The following is a 23,040-nucleotide window of genomic DNA, read 5'->3' on the forward strand; positions in this document are numbered from 1 at the left end:
AATAAATATATATATATTTTCAGATGTTAATAAGACATTGATAGAGACAAAATTAGAATTTTGAAGTAATGCACTAGAAAGATATTAGAGGGCAGAAATCTGTTTAGTTTTTGTACACACTTAAAGAGCATTACTCGGTGTAAAGCAAGATGGGGAGGAGGAAAAAGATGTTTCTGTTTTGGGGGGGGACACTTTTATGTGACTTGCATCTAGTACTGGGTGTTGATTTTTCTAAAAATCTCCAGGTATACACAAGATCCACATGTACTTGGAGATCCAGCTCTGTTTCCCTGATTTAAAGCAAAAGGGCAAAAATGGTTGGATGACTAAGAGCATCCACTGTAGTCGATTTAGACAGAGAAGAAAGAGGAAAAAGGGTAATATTTTTATTTGTTTTAATATTATCTCTGTTCAGTAGATCACAAATGAGTTTACAAACTACCTTTTTCTCCTGTATGTTTTCAACGCCCATGCTCTCTCTACACTCAGAATGCTCCACTACATATGAGATACTGCCAAGAATCTCTTTAATTTAGGTGTTTCCGACTATTTTTCATTATACAACTAGCTGTACATGTGTAGAGCTATATTTATAGAGTTACATAATGGTAACTGCAATATGGAAGAATAGGTAAATTCATGAATTCACTTGCTGAGGTTTTAATTCTTAAAGTTTCTCTTTTAGAAGAATTTTATACTTGATCAAGGAGAGAAATAAAGAAATGTCTAGTCTAGTATTTGCCTCCCAGAGTTAATAAACTGATCTTTAAGTATCACTGCATACTTCTTAAAATGTAAACACATTTACATTTGTTATTGAGCCATTAAGTTAGGCCTGAAATTAACAGACCATGGCAAGTAAACAAGTAGCTCTTGGAATCAAAATATAAATAGAAGAATAATTCATGGACTTGCTTCTTATTCTATCCTGCTGAAACAGAACTTCTGAGTCTGTACACATAAATATATTCCCTACAAAACAGAATCTATCTCCTTATAGGCCTAAATTATAGTCAGGGCTTCTAAAGTGATAGCAGCACCTGGCACATGCAACTTTCCAATCCTCTGTAATAATATTAGGTGATAATAATCAACAAGTTTTAGTTTAGCTTTCCCTTCCAAAAAATTCCAATTAAGATCAGTTGTGTGTAGAACTAAGAACTGTCAAGTTCCAATTCAAAGTCATTTAAAGTAACATATTTGGTATTTTCAACAGGAATATTAGTTATTGTGCAAGCTGCCTGGAACTGAAGCTCTCTGTCCCTATCCAACTTGTCCCTTTCGGGCACCAACATGCCAAATGCCCCATTCCCCAATTCTGAGCAAACTGCACAAAAAATATTATCTACTTGTAATTTTTAAATATATACAGTCAGCTCAAAAAAACAACAAACTCCATCAACATGGTCCAGCTGAACTCTCCACGTATAGTCATTAATCCTTCACTGAACCAAAATGAGAAATTAACTCTGTAGTGAAAGGGGTAATAGTTGAAGGAGTGAAGGGAGAGAGGAAGGCTGACCAGGCCAAAACAATGGACAGACATCAAGGAAATATCAAGTCCCAAACTTGCAAGTATATGAGCAGTGACATAATTCATCTACTTTTTTCAACTAATAATTCCTGCCTAAGACATGAAGAGCAAATCAAATTAGGTTCAAGCCAAGTGTACTTCTAAACCATACACACACACACAAGCTATGAAAAGCAAGTCAAACGAGGGTACTTCATGGGCAACCTAGGCTTATGGCATTACATCTATTTGTTTAAATGCCCTAAATGCACCCACTCATGTCAAATCATCCCAATCATTTTTAACAGCATCTCTCAAAAGCTCTCAAATACAGACACAGAGAAGTAATAAACAGCTAAAGAATTTGATTATCACTTCACTCACATATGAGAAAACCAGTTATTTCCAAGAAAAAAATAAAATGGCTCCCAAGTGGAAATAAACAAAAACTTAAAAGCTAGTTTTTTAAACAAGTATTTTCCTCTGCTCTATACTACTCCTGCATATCCTACCACCGTACCACTTTGGAAGGTTCACTACCTTAACAGGTAGGTAAATGGTAGGAGACAAAGCTTTTATCAGTAGTTAAGCAAAAGTGCTGGGGCCATTTACAATTCAAAGATTCAATATTTTAGAATAGGTTACTATGTCAGAACACACCCAAGTTTCAAGAGTAGGGCTGGAGCTCTCTTAAGGCAATCTTCCAGAAAAAATGTTACATCTTCTGTGATGTTGGACTTAAAAATGAAAGAAAATGCTGAAGGTTTCATTTTGCTATACTTAACTCTGTGTGATCCTAATGATTCCAGGGCTCACAAAATTATTTTAGGAACAAAATTCTACTCTCAAACTCATTCTTTATATGGTTTCACAAGCTGCTTAACCAAGCTGGTTATGTCAGCTGAGTGACTAACACAGCACTTAATGTTGAGCCCATTTAACCTCAACTCAAAGCACCTAAAAAGTAAGATAATTATGCACCTTTGTTATTTGTTAGTTCTTGGAATTACTTAAACCAATCATATTTTAATTCTCATCCTGTTTTAAGGGCAAAGCCGGACAGCAAATTGTTATATGTTTAAGCTTTATCCTATAGCTCATGTGCTTAATTTCACCCTTGAAGCAGGGCTTTCAGCTTTAGTGGCCCAGAGTTTCAGCTTTAACACAAGAATACTCCTCCTGACCTCTCTATGTATGGGAGACAGATGCTAGCATTCTTCATATTCTCTAGGTAATCTTGCAGGGGAGCCCCAGTTGGGACAGCATCACTTTCCTACCTCTTAAAGTTTTGGCTGCAGTCTGTTAGGGTAGTGCTTTCTCCATGGAAGAATGACACAGAAGAAAAATAAAAGATTCTATCTTCACCATGGTAATAATATAGATGATATACAATGAAAATACTGTGTGAAGGAACCTCTTTAAAGGAAATACAAAGTGTACAATGAATACCAAATGTGGGAACATAACACATTCCAAAGCACCAACAATCCATTTCTTGGGACTGCATGTAAACAGCAAAAGCATTACGAATCCATGAAATAATTTTTTTAAAAAAGCTCCTCAAGTCAGGTGGCAGAAATGTCCCTCCTTTGTCAGGAGGACAAACTGTCATTAGTGTAACATGGAGAGCTGGCTTTCCAGTGAACTTTACCAATAGGAAACACACATGAAAGATTACAGACGTGAGTGAAACTACTCAAGGAACATAAAAGCTAAATACCAAATGATATGTATATCTTCACACATTTTTCAGGTGAATGGACTCTTTGACAATTTCATTTAGTCTCCAAACTGCTGTGTTATTAATTCTGAGCAGGCATACTCTGGTGGGCTATCCTAACTCTTTAAGGCTCCATTCATTCCACATATATGTGTGTGTATGTGTGTGTGTGTATACATATATATATATTTACAACATGTATTCCTAAGACAAAAGGAAGTGCCACTCTCGTAGGAGAAAAAAAGGATAATCAGCTACAGATGTGAGACCAAAGTTTCCATAAAACAATTAATATGGAGCGTTCCGCAGAATTGCAATTTTCGTCTTTTGGTTTGGCCCTGAGCTATTTGTTGCTCCCGCATCAAGTAGAGTTCTAAATTTTCCTCGGGCAGAGGAAAGAGAAGTGGGTGGCAGTAAGAGAGAATATGCAGTGCACACTGCCAACCCAGGAGTTTGTTCCTCATGAAGCCTGACGAGTGGTCTTTCCCACTTCCATGCTAAGTGCCTGAGAGGTCTTTTCTGTTTCCAGCAGCTCATCAAAGATCTCCCTTAAAATAAAACAAATAAAAAGTTAAATAGGAAATTCAGTGAACAGAGACAGAGGATAGACAGAAAATAAACATTGATAAAGGCTGCATAATCCCATGATGCCTAAATTTTATTAAATAAGCAGCTCATTCATTTTATTACCATCTTAACCCCATGTGCCGATTCTTAAAAATACTTAGGGAGGAATGGCAATAGCTAGCTTTGATAGAAATGCTATGTAGTTCCTATCCATGTAACTCAGATCTTCTAGCTGATACAATGAGAGACCAAAAAGTTTTATGACAGGACAGCTTCCATCATAAAAAGATCTTAAGTTCTATACCTAGATTCTACTGTGTGAGTTAAGAGAAAAAAATATTTTGGAAATATCAAGACATGAGCCCTAAGCAAAGACAATAAATATCATAAATCTCAACCAATTAACTGATGGGAACATTTTATCCTTAAAGAAAATTAAAAAAAAAGAATTCAAGTGATTTTTAGCCCACGGCTTCAGATCAGGCAAAGTTTCTTACTTGTGCATATAAAAGAAGATGTAACCACTTCGATCTCGATCACTCTGCACAGAAGCCTCTTGGATTTTAGATACCTCTAGGTCATTATAAGTAAACCAAGCCTGCTTCTTAATGTCGTACACATCACTAATGTAATGACCTGAAATAAATAAAATCTTAAAATTAAGGTTATTTACTTTTTTTAAAACGTATTGAAGGGGCTTCCCTGGTGGTGCAGTAGTTAAGAATCCTCCTGCCAGTGCAGGGGACACGGGTTCGAGCCCTGGTCTGGGAAGATGCCACATGCTGTGGAGCAACTAAGCCCGTGCACCACAACTACTGAGCCCGTGTGCCACAACTACTGAAGCTCGCGCACCTAGAGCCCACACTCCACAACAAGAGAAGCCACTGCAATGAGAAGCCCGCGCACCGCACCGAAGAGTAGCCCCTGCTCGCTGCATTAGAGAAAGCCCGTGCACAGCAACGGAGACCCAACACAACCAAAACTAAATAAATAAAATAATAAATAAATTTAAAAATATATATATTGACTTTTTCTCAGGGACAGGAAGCTTCAGAAAGAGAAACAGCCAACCCCATTTCACCTTACTATACCAGGACAACTTTTTTGATAAATATGTTTTGTTTAGGGACATTTGGGTCACAGGTGAATAGAGAAATCAAAACAGTTGTACCTATTAACACAATTCACACTTAGTGTGATCAAATAAAAGATTTCAAAGTTTTTCTTGATGCGTTTAACTTACACCTCACAAAGCTAGGCTCAGAGCAACCCAATAAGGAGTAAATGCTGGCTAGTCCATTTATAAAATGCTGAAATCTTAATGTCCATTTACCTGAAGAAGAAGTGCTACCAATGTGACTGACAACACTGATGAGCCGATAGGAATGAGGAAGATTTCCTGTCTGGAAAACAAAAGTGGGTATGACTTTCAACTCTTCATCTGAATACAAGCAAAACACGAATTTTAAATTTATTATCAAAGCTGACATGGCAAAGTTTCAATGCGTGGGGGGTTAGACTCAATTAAAAAACCCACTGTTAAAAAAAAAAAAAAACAAAAAAACCCAGTGGTCAGTATTGTTCATATCCTTTGACCCAAGAATTCTACTCCCCAAGAATTTATCTTAATAATGCAAAAGAAGGAAACAGTATATATGTATATAATTATTCACTGTAGCATTATCCATAATAATGAAAATTTGGAACTAACAATACGCTCAGTAATAGTTAAATGGTTACTGGTATATCAACTCAGTACAGTATCATTCAGTTATTTAAAGAAAAAATATGTGGGTCAGCAACATGTTAACTTGTTTTTCAAACTTACATGAAAACACATAACTATAGCTCTATAAAATAGATATGTTAATGGCTAAGTACTGAAAAACAAAATGGAAAAAATGAAAAGAGTTGCTGTGTTGCTGTAGGGATTATGGATGAACTTTTACATTTTAAATATTTTTTGAAATGCTATTAAAATATTATTAGCAGAAAAGTAAAACAAAACTGAAAAGTGATATTCATGGACTTCAGGCAGCACTATAAGATATAATTTTGGGAAGAAATATAGCTATAGGTAAGCCAGAGCATTAAAATGTTCAAAAACTTTGATGCTGTAATTTATTTCTGGGAATTTCCTTAAAGAAGAAAATCCTAATATAGAAAACACTACAATCATATACAGTTCCTCTATATTTATTATAATGAAAAAAAAACAACTTAAATGCTCAATGTTAACTAAAAATTAAATAAAATAAATAGCATGTTCATTGATGGAATACAGTATAGCCATTAAAAATAAAATGCTTATAGTCTTTAACAAGTAGGATAAAAACTGTACTTATTCTATGACTTTAAAAGCATACTTGGGGTACTTTGGGGTAGGGATGATAAAAGAATATATCAAATGCTAACAGTAGTTGTGTTAGAATAGTGGGATCCTGGGTAATTAAAATTACAAAAAATTTGGAAAATGGGGAAAAAGCAATTATTTAGAGTAAAAACATATTTCAAGTGCTCTAGTTAATGTCATCAACAGTTTTTATTGAGTAACAATCAACTATTTTTAGTATTTAACCTTAAAGATAAAATAGTTTCAGTAGAACTGAAGGTGATTTAATATACATACGACTTTGAGAACTATTACTAAGTTATTACCTAACATGCACATAAGGTGATCAGGATGTGTGGTTTTGTTTTTTTCATTTTGTTTTGAATCTTCTGTGTAAGAAATGAGGAGCAAAGGCCAAGAGAAAGTGAAGACCATTTGATGGCTGCCAAAGGGGCAGAAGGGGACCTGCAATGGACACTGACAGTGGGGCTTTTGAAGATAAGGAACAACAGGAGTAGTACTGACCTACTTGACCTACAAAGGGAATATAACATCACCCACCTCAGCATTTCTTTTCAGTTCCTCAGCTTCAGCTTCTGTATACTCCATATCTAAAACATCCTCATTTCCAGAGTCCTCATCAGAGCCCACTGAATCCAGAAAAGAGTTGTTAAACTCTGAAGAACACAAAGACAAAGTCTTGTAAAAGTTCTTGGAAGAGACACAAAGAGATACGATTGGGAAGGTACAAAACAGCTTGAAGTACACATTTTATCATTCTAAGAAACATAAAACATATTATTATTAGGGTTCCAATTCACCCAGCTTACTCTAGGGAATAAAAATTCAGGCACCAGTTATCTGTAAAAGAAATGTTCCCTTTTGTTTTAAATATATTTATATGAAAGGGGATAATACTCTTTTAAGAAAGGAATAAAACTGACAAAAAAATTACAGATAATCCAATTTCACTGAATTCTCTATTATATAAACTATATGTTAGATTTGACACACTTGGTGTATACTACAGGTGCCACCAGCAAACATAAATTATCTGACAGAAGAGAGACCATAAGAAGATCAACATCCTTTCATTTTCTTCAACATTAAATCATACTCTGAAATTTAACAAAAATAATGGAAATCCAACCTTAAACTCCTAAGTTTTACCTAGAATACTAAACAAACAAATTCAAGGTCCAATTTTTCTTTTTAATAATGTGTTTCCACTGGAAGAATCCATCTTTACTAATGGCTTCAAATAAAGAATCCCAGGAGCATCTGTGCATAAATGACTCTTTGTTTTATAGAGTTGTTTAAAAGACATGAACACTTAAGAATGGGAAGAACAGGAAGAGACTACAGTATCAAAATTCTGGACTCTGGAATATAGAGGGGTGACTGACTTAGCAGACCTAAGAAAGTCAAACCTAAGCCAGTAATGGAAAAGTTGAGAACCAATCCAATTTATATTACAGAGTCCTCAAAAGACATACAACTTGGAAATAGCAGGTACCTCTAAAACTGGAGGCTAAGAAGAGGATAAAAATAAGGATTAGGTGGGGCTTCCCTGGTGGTGCGGTGGTTGAGAATCCACCTGCCAATGCAGGGGATATGGGTTCATTCCCTGGTCTGAGAAGATCCCACATGCTGTGGAGCAACTAAGCCTGTGCGCCACAACTACTGAGCCTGCGCTCTAGAGCCTGCGAGCCACAGCTACTGAGCCCACGTGCCTAGAGTCCGTGCTCCGCAAACAAGAGAAGCCACTACTATGAGAAGCCCGCACACTGCAACGAAGAGTAGCCCCTGCTCTCTGCGGCTAGAGAAAGCCCTCGCACAGCAATGAAGACCCAACACAGCCAAAATTAAAAATAAATAAATTAATTAAAAAAAAAAAAAGCATTAGGTGAAAGCTGTTTGAGTTACAGACTCCTAGATCCACTTCCCCTTACTTCATGCTGCTGGGCAATGACAGAAGTCAGCAGCTTTGCTCTCTGGAGAGTTGGTAAAACAGTCTCTGGATTGGAGGATTCCAGGCACAGGGGAGTACCATACTGAAGACAGGGGAGTAGGTGACAGTGTGCATATTGAAAGATGAATATAACTCCCATCCCCACCCCCAGCCCTATGCCTATACTTGGCTTCTAGAACTCTGGCAGCCACATCTTTTACCTGTAGTCAAGGGCAAGAGACTAGAAAACTTTCTTTAGGAATCTTACCAGCCCAAGGGAAGGCCTAAAATATTAACATCATCCCCCAAACAGTAAATCCCTGTAAAACTCAAAGTTGACAAGTCCTAGCTATTCATATACTCAGAGCTTCCAATCATCTTTTTAGTCCCCTACTCTTCTTCTTTTTTTACATCTTTATTGGCGTATAATTGCTTTACAATGGTGTGTTAGTTTCTGCTAGTCCCCTACTCTTAATCATGAGCCGACAGCCAAGGATTACTAGATAACTGAAAAAAGACTCTAACAAGGAATATAAAGACCATAATAAACACACAGGACAGAGCAATCTGGAGAAAAGAGAATCTATTCAGGGAGATGGAAATGTCAAATAAACAAAAAAATGAACGATATTTAATATCCTCAGAGAGTTGAGATGGTATTACTTCTCTGAAAACCCCCACCCCAAAATGTTATAAAAAAGTAACAATCACAAAAACCAGTTCTTGAAAATTAGAAGTATGATAGAAATAAAATACTAAAAAAAAGTTTGGAGTTGGTGATAATGTCAGAAACTTCCCAGGCAGTACAGCAGAATAACAAAAAAATGGAAAACAGAAGAGATGAGAAAATTCAGAGGATCAGACTAAGACGTCTGAATAACAGGAGTTTCAAAAAGTGAAAAGAGAGGAAGTAGAATGAAGGACATCAGTGAAAATTTCTTAGAATTGAAGGACAAAAGTTTCTAGATTAAAATAATCCTCTAAGTGCCCAGCAGAAATGGATGAAACAGACACACATCAAGGCACATCACTGTGAAACTTAATCACAATGGAAACAAAGAGAAGATCCTATAAGCTTTCAGGAAAAAAAGATGTCACATCAGAATAAAGAACAGCTTTAGACTTCTCATACAGCAACCCAGCAAACAAGACTTTTGTCATTGCCCAGCAGCATGAAGGTGGGGGGAAACAATGCTTTTACAATGATTGTAAACCCGGAATTCTATATTCAGACCAACTATCAGTCAAATACTGGGGCAGAATGAAACTTTCAAGTCCTCCAAAAAATCTAAGTCACATCCCCTCTTCTTCAAGAAAACTACTGGGGGGCTTCCCTGGTGGCGCAGGGGTTGAGAGTCCGCCTGCCGATGCAGGAGACACGGGTTCGTGCCCTGGTCCGGGAAGATCCCACATGTCGGGGAGCGGCTGGGCCCGTGAGCCATGGCCGCTGAGCCTGCGCGTCCGGAGCCTGTGCTCCGCAATGGGAGAGGCCACAACAGTGAGAGGCCCGTGTAACGCAAAAAAAAAAAAAAAAAAAAAAAACTACTGGGGATGCTCTCCATCAAAGCATAAGTACACAAAGGATGAGAAAAGAGTCATACAGGAAATGGGAGATTCAAACAAAAGAGCGAATCAGAGGGAATCCCCTGGAGAATGGTTAGGGAGATCTCAGGATATCTGCGCACGGATGTAGAGGGCAACCAGTCCAGACTGGAACAATATGACTTGAGACAGCCATTCATCACCATCATTGTACCATCTTTTAAATCTGAGGACAGAATGCCTAGGTGAGCCTAGCTTGAATTCTTCTTTGTAACTGTCTCAACCATCTGCCAGTGAAACGCTTGCTCTCTCCACCATGCCCTGGTGTCTAGATCAGCCTAGAACACTCATTTTATACCAGCAAAGTGTTTTGCTTTAATCTATTTCTCACAGCCAGAGAAAGACCAGAGTGATCTTAGAAAATACAGTTAGCTCACTTCCCGTGACTACCTGTCCTGGTAGACTTCCAGCACATGGTCCATAAATTAGTTCTGCCAAATCCCCTGACTATGGTGAACCTTACGCTTTTGAATACTCATTCACGACTTTGCTCACTGGCTTCCCCAGAGTGAGCTCTTATAAATTCACGGGGAAACTGAAGTCACATTATCTTCTCCTAGCAGTCTTAACAGTGGCAGTATTGCTCTGTCATACAGGTGGATTACAGATAGACTGTCCTTGCTATTTCACTTTTCAAAATTAAAAAAATATATTGTTTAGGGCAGCTGTTCAGTTGATGCCACGTGTCCTGAGCTGGTCTTGGAGGTGCTGCCAGGAGTTACTGGACCCTGTGAAGACCATCCCTGGATCTTGGGTTAAAAATCTGTATTCTAATCTGAACTGTGGGAAGAAGGGATGGTTGGTGATATTCCTACTTGAAGGACATCATGTTTTCCAGACTCACACATGTGCAGACTGTTGCTGTCCTTCACCGTGGAATTCATTCTTCAGTGGCTTCTGCTATTGGGTTGGCCAAAAAGTTTGCAAGATGGTACGGAAAAACTCGAATGAACTTTTTGACCAACCCAATAACATCTGCTGCAATTAAAAACACAGTCCAAGGCCCTCCATCCTCTTATTACATTTTTGAATGGGAATCTAAATATGGTGCCCACAACTACCACCCTTTACCTGTAGCCCTGGAGAGAGGAAAAGGTATTTACATATGGGATGTAGAAGGCAGAAAATATTTTGACTTTCTGAGTGCTTACAGTGCTATCAACCAAGGGCACTGTCATCCAAAGACTGAATGCTTCGAAAAGTCAGGTGGATAAAGTGACCTTAACGTCTAGAGCTTTCTACAACAACATGCCTGGTGAATACAAAGAGTATGTTACTAGGGCTTCCCTGGTGGCACAGTGGTTGAGAATCCGTCTGCCAATGCAGGGGGAAATGGGTTTAAGCCCTGTTCCGGGAAGATCCCATATGCCGTGGAGCAACTAAGCCCATGTGCCACAACTACTGAGCCTGCGCTCTAGAGCCCGCGAGCCACAACTACTGAAGCCTACGTGCCACAACTCTGAGGCCCGTACACCTAGAGCCTGTGCTCCACAACAAGAGAAGCCACCGCAATGAGAAGCCCACGCTCTGCAACAGAGTAGCCCCCGCTCGTTGCAACTGAAGAAAGCCCGAGTCCAGCAACAAAGACCCAACGCAGACAAAAAAAAAAAAAAAAAAAAAGAGTATGTTACTAAACTTTTGAACTACTACGAAGTTCTTCCTATGATTACAGGAGTGGAGGCTGGAGACAGTGCTTGCAAACTTGCTCGGAGATGGGGATATACTACTGAGAAGGGTATCCCAAAGATTGTTTTTTGCAGCCAGAAACTTTTGGGGTAGAACATTGTCTGCAATCTCCAGGTTCCACACACCCAACCAGTTACAATGGTTTTGGACCATTTATGTCAGGTTTTGAAATCACTCCATATAATGATCTGCCTGTTCTTGAGTGTGCACTTCAGGATCCAAATGTTGTGGCGTTCGTGGTGGAACCAACTCAGGGTGAAACAGGCGTTGTTCTGGATCCAGGCTACCTTGTGGGTGTGCAAGAGCTCTAAACCCAGCACCAGGCTCTGTTTATTGCTGATGAAATACAGACAGGATTGGCCAGAACTGGTAGATGGCTGGCTATTGATCACGAAAATGTCAGACCTGATACAGTTCTTCTAGGAAAGGCACTTTCTGGTGGTTTATACCCTGTATCCACAGTGTTGTATAATGATGAAATAATGTTGACCATTAAACCAGGGGAACATGGTTCTATGTACGGTGGCAATCCACTAGGCTGCCAAGTGTCCATCACAGCCCTTGAGGTTTCGGAAGAAGAAAACCTTGCTGAAAAATGCAGACAAATGGGTATCATCTTGAGAAATGAACGCATGAAGCTACCTTCTGATATTGTAACTGCTGTAAGAGGAAAAGGATTATTAAATGCTATTGTTATTAGAGAAACCAAAGACTGTGATGCTTGGAAGGTATGTCTGTGACTTCGAGATAATGGACTTCTGGACAAGCCAACCCATGGTGATATCATCAGGTTTGCACCTCCGCTTGTGATCAAGGAGGAGGAGATTCTGGAGGCCGTGGACATCATTAACAAGAACATCTTGCCTTTCTGAGGGTGGTGACAGTTTTCAGTGGCGCCTGGTAGCCAGCTGGAGACAGGCCGTCAGTTGACATCCTGTAAAAAGCTCTGCGTTTCTGTGCTTAATGCAGGCATATTCCACTCTCTCGTGGCAAGGGCTTTTAAAAATATATGTTTTCAGTTCATACATAATAGAATGACACTTATAAATGTGCAGTGTGCTGTGTAACATGACTAAAAGAATGTCCTGGCATCTTATATTCTATTAAGTGGTTTTGTGTGTGTGTGTGCTTTCTAAGGTGAGATGCCTCTCTCTCTATAGAAAGCCTTTTAATCAAGCCCCTCAGCATAATTTATATATGTTTTAATAATTTCCTTGCTGGTAAAAATGTTTGTATTTGAAAAAGTTATATGAGGGTATTACACAGAAGACTTGCTTAACCTTATAAAGTTGAATCATAATCACCGAATTTTAGGAAGGATTAATGGTTAAGTTTACATAAAATCTACTAGATTTAAGTAAATTCCATATTGGCCAGCACCAGGATGTACTCTATGAATGTCATTATTTTGAATTAAGAATTAATGTTTAACATTTCCAGATTATGTTTTAAGTGTTTGATATAATTTGTAAAAAGTGTTTATTTTCAGTGTTTCTTTAACTTTAAAATAAAGCTCATATTTAAAATGTCAAAGAAGTATTGTTTAGGAATATGAATATGCATGGTAACATTATTATTTTTTAAATGTAAGCTAATGATGAATACAAATTTTAGAATGGTGGTTTCCTTTGGGAGGGAGGGAAGGGAAGGCGTATACAGGTAACTTCTAAGGTTCTATATCTTTACCTGGGAGGTGTTCAAATTTGTTACTGTTATTAAAAATAACAAAAACATTTTATATGCTCTTCTGTGTGTGATACATTTCAGCATATTAAAAAAATGTAATTAATCTCCATACCTTGAAGACTTAACTCCGTAGCTCTTTTGAGGTCATCATCTTCTTTCTGTTCCCAAGCCTCCTAAAGGGATAAGAACAAAACTAAGGTATTTAAAGAAGTATTGATTAAACTTATTTAATGAGGATAAAATCCACTGCTCTGAAAGTATTTGCTAATGTTTTTTATAATCTTATGGATGTTTGGAACATGACCTCTTGAGGATGTGGAGATGTTCTTTACTTTTTCCAACACTGTCTTCCTAAAACAAAAACCTGGGGGTTAAAAAGGCTTAAATGCTATCTTTTCTAGTTAGTGATGCTTAGCTTGCCAACCAAAAGCCATTCAATGTGACATTATGATTAATCCCTTTTCTTCTAACATGTATGAGATACCCGGAACATAGCAGATACTTAGTGAATAGCTCTCTTTTCTTCCCCTGATTTACAGGATTTGCCAAGTTCCTTGGTATAAATACTCCTACCATGGCCAATTTTAAGCTACCAATGTGACTATGAATGCAGATTTGGGAAGTATGTATAGTGGGCTCTCCTAAGCTGACAGGAAGCTGGCTCTAGCACAGACCCTATGCCTATGACATCAAGATAAACAATATTGGGCTTCCCTGGTGGCACAGTGGTTGGGAGTTCGCCTGCCAAAGCAGGGGACACGGATTCGTGCCCCGGTCTGGGAAGATCCTGCATGCCGTGGAGCGGCTGGGCCCGTGAGCCATGGCCGTTGAGCCTGCACGTCCGGAGCCTGTGCTCCACAACGGGAGAGGCCCCGCGTACCGCAAAAAAAAAAAAAAAAAAGATAAACAATATTTCCGCAACATATTATTCACAGATTTCTATTTTTGTTAAAGAAACCATAAACACGTAAAAGAAGCTTGGTAAATACTAAATGAATGCTGCTGACTGTTGCTTTTCTAATACATACGAGGTTTTCTTAGGAAAAAATTGTACCTCTGAAAATGTCTCAACTAGATGACTCATTATAAAAGGAATAGGAAAATGTTTACTACAAAAAAAAATTTCCCTCTCATTTTCAGAGAAAAGATAACTTACAAAGGATGCATGAGTAAAAAAAAAATTGTTTTATCTCAATTCTAGACTTGTTGTTAAAGTTACTTAAAGGTATAAGAAGCTTAGAATGAGCTATTCTGCATTATAGTCCTGGGAGCAATAATACTGTGTTCAAGAAAGTTACAGAGGTGATCTCTAAGAGGAAATATGATTACTTAAATTTATCCAAGTATATAAAGTCTATGCTGAAACAAGAAGGTAAAGGACTCTCTTTTAGTAATTAATAGAATGATGCAGGTATACCAAACTAAAGAAACTTCATCTCATGATACTATCCTCATATCTGAGAAAAATAAGATAGTTTTAAATGGGTCAGCTGACAAGAAAAATATGTCTTTTGTCTAAGAAAAGGAGGGTTGCTGAATTTTTTCTTTTTCTGCACTATAAGGAACTATTGTTAAGAAACCAAACCATGGCCTTTTACACTAAGTTTTCTATAACAAATGATTACTATATGTTATTTGTAAGATAGTTTGACATATACACATCTTGATGACAAGGCAACCAGGGAGGTACTTCTTATAAATATCAATAAAAGGATACAGAACAGGTGGCTCTGAAATAGTTTTAAAGCAGGAGTTCTCAACCTTGGCTGCACATTAGAACCACTGGGGGAAGTTTTTTTTTTTTTAAAAAAACCCTTATTAAAAAAAAAAGAAGAAATCTGGATGCCAGACCACACTCCAGATCAATTACATCAGAATTTCTGAGGGGCACAACAACCCAGGCATCCGTATTTTTTTTAAAGCTCCCTAGATAATATTAATGTGCAGTTTAAATTAAGGCCCAATATTCTAGTGACATTAGATTTCTTAATCTGATATTTGCAAACACTAAAATTGTGCATTCATTCTAGGGAGTCTTGGCAAATTTTTATTACTAACATGTATTGTATAGGATTAGATAACCATCAAAATATCACCTTTTAGTCAGATACCTCAGCTGACTGCAACAGTGCAAATCAACCAGCTTTGGCAAATATAAGCATAAAGAACTAAAAATTGAAGAACAGACAACTACATAAAGAAAAGAGCAGAAAAATGTTAGTCTATGACTAAAATCTAAAAATTCAGACAATATTCCTGAGAATTTTATGTTCAAATAATTCATAGGAAAGGATTCATATTGTGAGAAAATGACCAAAACAAACATTTTGCCTTAAAATATTAATGATAAAATCATCATGGTATATCGGCTGTTTCAACTGCTTGCAAAATAAAGTTGGACTAGGGATGATCTCTAACAACTCGTCTTGCTTTAGTGTGCAATAAATTATAGTAATAGGAGGTAACCAACAAGACATTTTGTTGCATTTAGGTTTTTTGAAAAAAAAAAGGACCAATGTTTCTGTGTCAAACCCAAGGCAAAAGCCCCAAACAAGTTTACTTTGTTTTGGTGGCTCAGTGGTTCACCGTATGTAAATCACCTGGAATAATGCCTGACACATAGTGCTTAACAAATGTTTTTTACTATTATTATTGTTCTATTTCTTGGAAAAGATAGGTATGGAGAAAGTAGCAATATAAATATCTCTTACTTGCTCTTGAAGGCTCTGAGCCAATGCCTGCTGAAGTTCTTGTTCCTCCCTTTCACGCTCCATATCATACTGCTGGAGCCAATCAACCTCTCCTTGAGATCCTTCTGGAGTTTTGTTTTCTTTATTCTCATCACAGTCTTTAGTTATCTCGGTAAAACTGGCAGGATCTGAGGAAGCAGAACATAACATAACTGGGATATCCTCTTATAAACTGAACTCTCTGCACTAGAGTGGCATGCACTGTTCAAAGAGTAATGTATCCTAACCTCAGACATACCTGCTTGGGACACACAATCTCACCTTACTACATATCTAGATCAGGGTTTCTCAATCTCAGCACTATTGACATTTTGGGTGGGATAATTTTTTGTTTGGTGCGGGGAGAAGGGCTGCCCTGTACGCTGTATAGTGTTTAGCGATATTCCTGACCCCTACCTACTACATGCCAGTAGCAACCCCACACTACCCAGTTGTGACAACCAAAAGTGACATTGTCATATGTCTCCTGGGGGACAAAACTGCCCTTGGTTGAGAAACACTGACCTACAGCAATGGTTCTGAAACTTAAGCAATCATCAGAAACACTATGGTTAAGGATGGAGAAGAATAAATAGCCATATTCAAAGGTCATGTCACATGACCAAGTACTAGGAATAAAGTATTGTTTAGGGTAAATGAAGTAAGAATTAGGATAGAATACTTAAGCTAAATACTGAGATTTTCCCATTTATTACACTGTATGTCATATGAGCGTTTTTACATTAATTATCAAATGAGCCTTGAACATATTCTAAATCAAAAGAGCTACATAAAATATATAATAAACATCTCATGTACCATACAAGTATATGACAACATATATGTTTAAAACATTCATCCAAGGAGGTAGGAAAAAATATTAACCTTTTATTTCTTTCTGTTCATTCTCAATTTCTAGATTATGGCTAGCTGGAATAATAATATTATTATTATAAATATTATTATTATTATAAATAATATAGGCATAATTTTGTTCTGGTTATCTGAATTTCATTATTTTTAATATAGGTAAGAGTGGGGAGAAGAGGAAGGAACTTCCTTCCCTCCCTCCCTTCTCAAACACTTTACCAAAGCAAAAATTTTCGTCTTAGTAAGTTAAGGAAGTTCTCATAAAAAGAATTCAACTGGTTAACAAGAACTACCTTTACAGATTTATTTCACATGGATTGTTTTAAAATTACTAAGTGCTCTTTACCTGCCCCAATACTGCACTGTAACCATTTAGATGGCAGATGATTTTCCATAGCACAGACAACTCTGAAGCTTACCACATCTTGGTTTTAGACTCTAAGTCAGCAACTAGTCATCATTTTTTAATTGAACTGATTTGCTGACTGAGTATTTATCATTGAAACTAATTCTGAATGTTCATTAAAAGAGGAAAAGAAACTCAGGATATTATTAAGTGCAAAAAGCAGTACAATTCCAATTAAAAAAAATTATACTCCTCCATTCTTGGAGAATGTAATTTTCCATAGCCTCCAAGGGGCAGCTCTGAGGCGTATAAGGTCCCACCTGTCCCTCTGGCCTTAGCTTACTGGACCAGGAATGAATACCTGAAAGAATCAACCAATCAGACCACTTCTGGAAATTTGGAACCCTGATATTCAAAGTTATTTGATGTTGAGCGTTTCAAGTGGAAGAAAGATTGGGGAGTTGAGGCTGCTATTTTAGGGCATAAGATGAGCATTATTACTTTTATTATCAAAACATACTCATAAAAAGAAGATGACAGAGGCACAATTTTTCTTAACCAATAATTTTCAGCACTCAATGTACCAATGTACCTCACACAATCCTAGAATTACACTAGCAATTAATCCATGTGATAGAAAACAGATGTAAGAAAGTTTACTTTAAGATGCTAAAAATCAATATACATCTGTCTTCAGGACAAGATTATCAGATGGATACAAAAAAAACATTTCAGATCTAGGAACAAATATGACCATGAAATAAAAAACACAGAGGGGAACCATGTGTTAAAACACTAACATTCTTATACTAAATATATCATCTGCTGCTTCTCCCACCCCAAATGAAAGCTGCTCCTTTCCTACATTCTATATTTCAGTCACTGAGATCACTGTCCACCCAGCTTAGTTGTTATTTTTTTTTTTTGAAGATAGAAACCTGGGAGTCATTTTGACTTCTCATTTATCCCTTCATATTACATAAATCGTTATTTCCTAATTATCTTTCGAATCCATCAACTGTTTTTCTTTCTTTCTTTTTTTAAAAATATTTATTTATTTATTTGGCTGCGCTGGGTCTTAGTTGTGGCACGTGGGATCTTTTTTTTAGTTGCGGCATGCAGGATCTAGTTTCCTGACCAGGGATCGAACCTGGGCCCCCTGCACTGGGAATGCAGAGTCTTAACCACTGGACCACCAGGGAAGTCCCAACTGTTTTTCTTTTCAATGCCAAAACCTTGGCTTAGGGCACCATTAACTTTTGGTCTGGACTACTGCAATAACTGCCTAACAGGTCTCACAAGATACTTAGGTTCTTCTCTAATTTATGTGCTACACTGCAGCCAGAAATGATCTTTTTCAAATATAAATCTTTATCAAATACTTTTTCGCTTAAAATTATCCAGTAACTTCCTAATGCTTTTGAAATAAAAGTCCAAACTCCTAAACATGGTTTTAGGCCATGTAAAAACTGGAGACTGCATAATTCTCTAGTCTCAACTTTTTGCTTTTCCCCCTCAACACTATGTTCCAGCCATGCAGATCATTCTGAACTTCTGTAGGTCCACTAACTTACCATGGCCTTTCTCATGTCTGGGCCTTTGCATACACTCTTCCCCTCCCTTTGACTAACAGTAAAACCTTACTTAACCAGTATTCCTTCCCCTCCTCAGTTGATTCATGAGACAACCAATCTGATGAGCCCCAAATATTTATTGAGAATCTACTATATGCCAGGCACTGCTAAAGAAGATGGGGATATAGTGATAATTAGGGCAAGATGGCCCTTGCCCTGAAGGCGCTTAAGTGCAAAGCTTCTGAGATGAAAATGAGCTTAGCATGAGGGACACAGAGAGAATGCTAGTATGGCTAAAACAGAAGAGTGAAAGAGGGGGAAAGTAAAGATAGACCATGGTGAGAAGCTTGGATTAAGTGTAATAGGAAATCACAAGTTTTAAGCAGAAGGGTGACCGTGTGATTTAAGCTTCAGAAAGATTATGTTGGCTGGTTTGTTCATGAAAGAAGGTCTGTAGTAGGGCAAGAGTGACGGAAGAGACATTAGGAATCAACTGTAGTGGACCAGGTGAGAGATGGAAGGCTAGAGTTACAGCTATGAAGATGTTGATAAATGATTAAATTCAGGATATATTTCGGAGGTAGAGCAGACTAGACTTACTGATGGACTGAATATAAGGTGTGAAGTAAAAAAATCAAGGGAGGGCTTCCCTGGTGGCGCAGTGGTTGAGAGTCCGCCTGCCGATGTAGGGGACGCGGGTTCGTGCCCCGGTCCGGGAAGATCCCACGTGCCACACAGCGGCTAGGCTCGTGAGCCATGGCAGCTGAGCCTGCGCGTCCGGAGCCTGTGCTCCGCGACGGGAGAGGCCACAACAGTGAGAGGCCCGCGTACCGCAAAATAAAAAAAAAAAAAAAAAAAAAAAAAAAATCAAGGGAGACATATTTTTTGACCTGAGTCAAAAAATGGTAGATGGTAGTACCATTTGCTGATATGGGGCAGGGTTATGGGGGGGCGGGGGGCAGTTAAAAATTAGACAGCCAAATGGACATTTCAAGTAGGCATTTACATGTGTAAGTTTAAAGCTCAGGGGAGAGATCCGGGCTAGGGATATGAATTTGATATCTCATCAGTATGTGAGGTTATGGTAATGTCTGAGATCACTCAGGGAGAGAACTATAGGAAAAAAGACAGCTAAGGACAGTGTCCTGGGAATACTCCAACAGTTAGAGGTCTGATGAGGGAAGCAAAAAACAAAACCATAAACCCTGGAATGAACAGTTGGTTTAGTAGGAAGAAAAAACCATGGCAAGAATAGTTTATAGAAAAAAGTTTATAAAGCTTTAAATGTTAAGGAGGGAGTGATGGATTGTATGAAAATTGCTAATGCAAACTTTATAAAGACCATTTCAGTGGAGTGGTGGGGATGAAAGCCCACTTGGAGAGGGTTGACAAGAGAATGGGAGATGGTAAGAAAGTAGAGGGAATGAGTAAAACAACTCTTTCAAAGGATTTTTCTGGGAAGGGAGCAAAGAAAGGGAGCAGTGGCTAGAGGGAAACACAAGGTCATGAGAGTTTTAAAAAGATGGGTGATATTAAGGCACAGCAGGAATAATTTAGAAGAGGGAAGACCTGATGCAGAAGAGAAAGAGTATCATTTCAAGAGGGAAAGTCTTTAGAAGGCACAAGTAGATGAGATCTTGGATATGAATGGACGGATTGGCCTTAAATAAGAAGAGGGACACTTCCTCCATAACAAAGGTGAAGGCAGAGTTTTCATCTGACTGCATCTATTTTCTTTGAAAGGTATACAGCTAAGTTATGTGCCTAGAGCATGTGTGGAAGGAGAACTACAGATCTGAGAAAGACATGGAGACCAAGAAAAGAAATTTACTAAGGAACTATAACAGAACTGACTAGTAGCATGTAGTGCCCATGTAAGAGCGTAGTCATGATTTTGAGGAAAGTATAGTCAGCACAGTTTGGGGACTTTTCTCCAGCAATCTTCAGCTGCTTGGGTGTAGGCATGGAATAAGAAGCTGGTTGAACTGGGAGATGGGACTTTGTTAGGCGATTGAGAGAAGAAAACAGAGGAAAGAGATAAAAGTACCAAAATATGGCATATAGGCTGTGGAGGGAAGTGGTGACAAGAGGGAGGTGATGAATAGCAAAAAGTAGAAGACAATGGATTGGAAGTCTTAATGAGATCAAGTAATTGCTGAAATAAGAATATGATATTAGGTGAGCTAGGGGGAGAGAAGGGTTAGAGAAGGATATTTGAAATTAAGATTTCAAAGGTGGTACATTTATTGATGATGACAAAGTCTAGGGAAGTGGTTCTCAAACTTCAGCATGCATCAGAATCAACTGGAATCAAAACACAGAATGCTGAGTCCCACATCCAGAGTTTCTCACTCAGTAGGTGTGCAGTGGGGTCAAGAATGGCATTTCCAGCAAGTTCCTACATGATACTGATGGCCTGGGGACACACTTTGAGAACTACTGGTTTAGGGTATGAGTTTTGGCAGTTATCAAGATGGGGTAGAAGAAAAGTTCTTTGGAAATAAGATTAGGAATTGAGAAACAAGGCTGTTGAAATGGTCATTTATGAGGATGCTGAAAGCCCTAAGAATGCTGATGGGCATGGAGTGACTGGACAGTAAAAGAGAGCTACAGACAGAAATAATAGGTGGCAAAGTCTGAAGTCACATACCAAAGGAGCTGGGGTTTTTGTAGGATGAAAGAAGACAAGCAGTTGGAAATGGCAATGAGCAACAAGGAAAAAACCATCTCCAGGCTCTGAAGTTTTAGGGTATGGGGAAAAAAACCCAGCTTATACTTAAAAGAATAGTAGGACAATCCATAATGGGAGTCTTTCAAAGAAAAATTGGCCTGACTAGAGACTAAAGGGACCTAACAACCAAATGCAGGGGGTAAGCTTTGGGTTCTAGATTTTTTAAAAAGTGTAAAAAATATTTTGGAGATAACTGGGTAAATGTGTATGTGGGCTCTATATTAGAACTATATATGGAATTACTGTTAATATTCTTAGGTATGACAATTGTTATATAGGAAAATTTCCGTGTACTTAGGAGAGTCAGGCTGAAGTATTTTAGGGTGAAGTATTATGATACCTGCAACCTCAAATGGTTCCATTAAGAGTGTGTGTGTGTGTGTGTGTGTGTGTGTGTGTGTGTGTGTGCACGCACGCACGCGCAATCTCTAAAGATGGCCTCCAATGAACCATGCCTACAGGTATTCTAACTGTGTGGTCCACCTCACAGTGAATCTGGGCAGGTCCTGTGAGTGCTTTAACGAAATGTGGTGGAACTGATTCTGTCCCAATTTTGAGCCTATACATTAAGGAGGCCTGGCAGCAGCCTCTTTTGTGCTTTTGGGAGCCCTGAGCTATCATGTAAGAAGTTTGGCTACCATGCTGAAGAGGCCAAACAGGAAGGGAGAGGCCCTGAGATTACATGAAGAGATGAAAAGCTGAGGAGAAGAGGGGAAGGGAGATGGCCAGGGAGAGGGGACCAGAAGAACAGAGAGGATATCTAGCCAGCTCAGCTGACCCTTCTAACCAACACAACCCATGTGCCAAGGTGAGCCATCTTGGATGTTGTAGTGCAGTTAAACCCCAGCCAACATCACATAGAGCAGAAAAAACTAGCAGCTAAGACCAGTCAATCCACAGTAATGAGATATTAAAATTACTGTTGTTGTAAAGCACTAATTTTGGGGTAACTGCTGCACAACTACACATACACACCGGGGCAGTGTGGAAGGGAGAGAAAAAAATGTGACAAAATGTTAATGAACTAGGTGAAGGGTATAAAAGTGTGTATTGTTTTATTCTTCAATTTCTCTCTGGATTTGAAACTTTCACAATAAAACCTTATGGAGGGTTTGATCACATTTCATCGTTCCTTAGAATTATTATTGATTTTTAAAGTATGACAATGATATGGAGGATAGGTTTTTGTAAAAAGAGTTCTTATCTTTTAGTGATACTGAAATCCTTACTGATGAAATGATCTAGTATCTAGGATTCACTTCCAAGGGCAGTGATTATAAGTTTAGTAAGAGAAGGGGACTTCATAAGGGTACTTGCATCAAGAGGTAAAAAAAGGTGTAAAGAAAAAAGAAAAAAAAGGAAACATCTATATACAAAAATCATCAGCTTTTTGTTTCCAGTTAAATTGAGGAAATACTCTTATTTTACTTGCACATAAACTAATTCAAAACTGAGGAGGCCCTAACAATCCCAAGAATACAGAAAATAATTTTGTGATACACTACTATTCTCTTCATCTCCAAAATCCTAGGCTTGATATACGGAAACACGTTAGCTAGCCACCTAGATACAGATACTAAAGATACAGATACTAAAGATATCAGGAGAAAATATTAGACTTGGCCCCAGGAAAAGGAAGTGAAATTTTTCTACTTAAAAAATCTTAAAATACCCACTGTGCAAGGCAAGGAGGCTCAGCTCTGTTGTTTGAAGTGATAGCTTGAGAAATAACA

At 38.1% G+C, this 23,040-nt stretch overlaps 1 protein-coding gene and 1 pseudogene across 1 annotated transcript in view; one reads left to right on the forward strand and one right to left on the reverse strand.

Annotated features, from left to right (window-relative positions):
* Window positions 1-3,693: 3,693 nt before the first annotated feature.
* The window catches only part of USP37 (ubiquitin specific peptidase 37), a 77,890-nt gene continuing 58,543 nt past the window's right edge, over window positions 3,694-23,040 (reverse strand). The window contains exons 18-23 of the mRNA XM_065880301.1: window positions 15,769-15,935; window positions 13,170-13,230; window positions 6,694-6,809; window positions 5,134-5,203; window positions 4,298-4,436; window positions 3,694-3,781 (exon numbers count right to left, since the gene is read on the reverse strand). Of these exons, the coding sequence (XP_065736373.1) occupies window positions 3,694-3,781; window positions 4,298-4,436; window positions 5,134-5,203; window positions 6,694-6,809; window positions 13,170-13,230; window positions 15,769-15,935 (641 nt within the window). The remainder of the gene's footprint in view (window positions 3,782-4,297; window positions 4,437-5,133; window positions 5,204-6,693; window positions 6,810-13,169; window positions 13,231-15,768; window positions 15,936-23,040) is intronic.
* Window positions 10,513-12,243, forward strand: LOC136125962 (ornithine aminotransferase, mitochondrial-like; annotated as a pseudogene).

Source organism: Phocoena phocoena, chromosome 7 (assembly GCF_963924675.1).
Source record: "Phocoena phocoena chromosome 7, mPhoPho1.1, whole genome shotgun sequence".
Classification (NCBI taxonomy): Eukaryota; Metazoa; Chordata; class Mammalia; order Artiodactyla; family Phocoenidae; genus Phocoena; species Phocoena phocoena.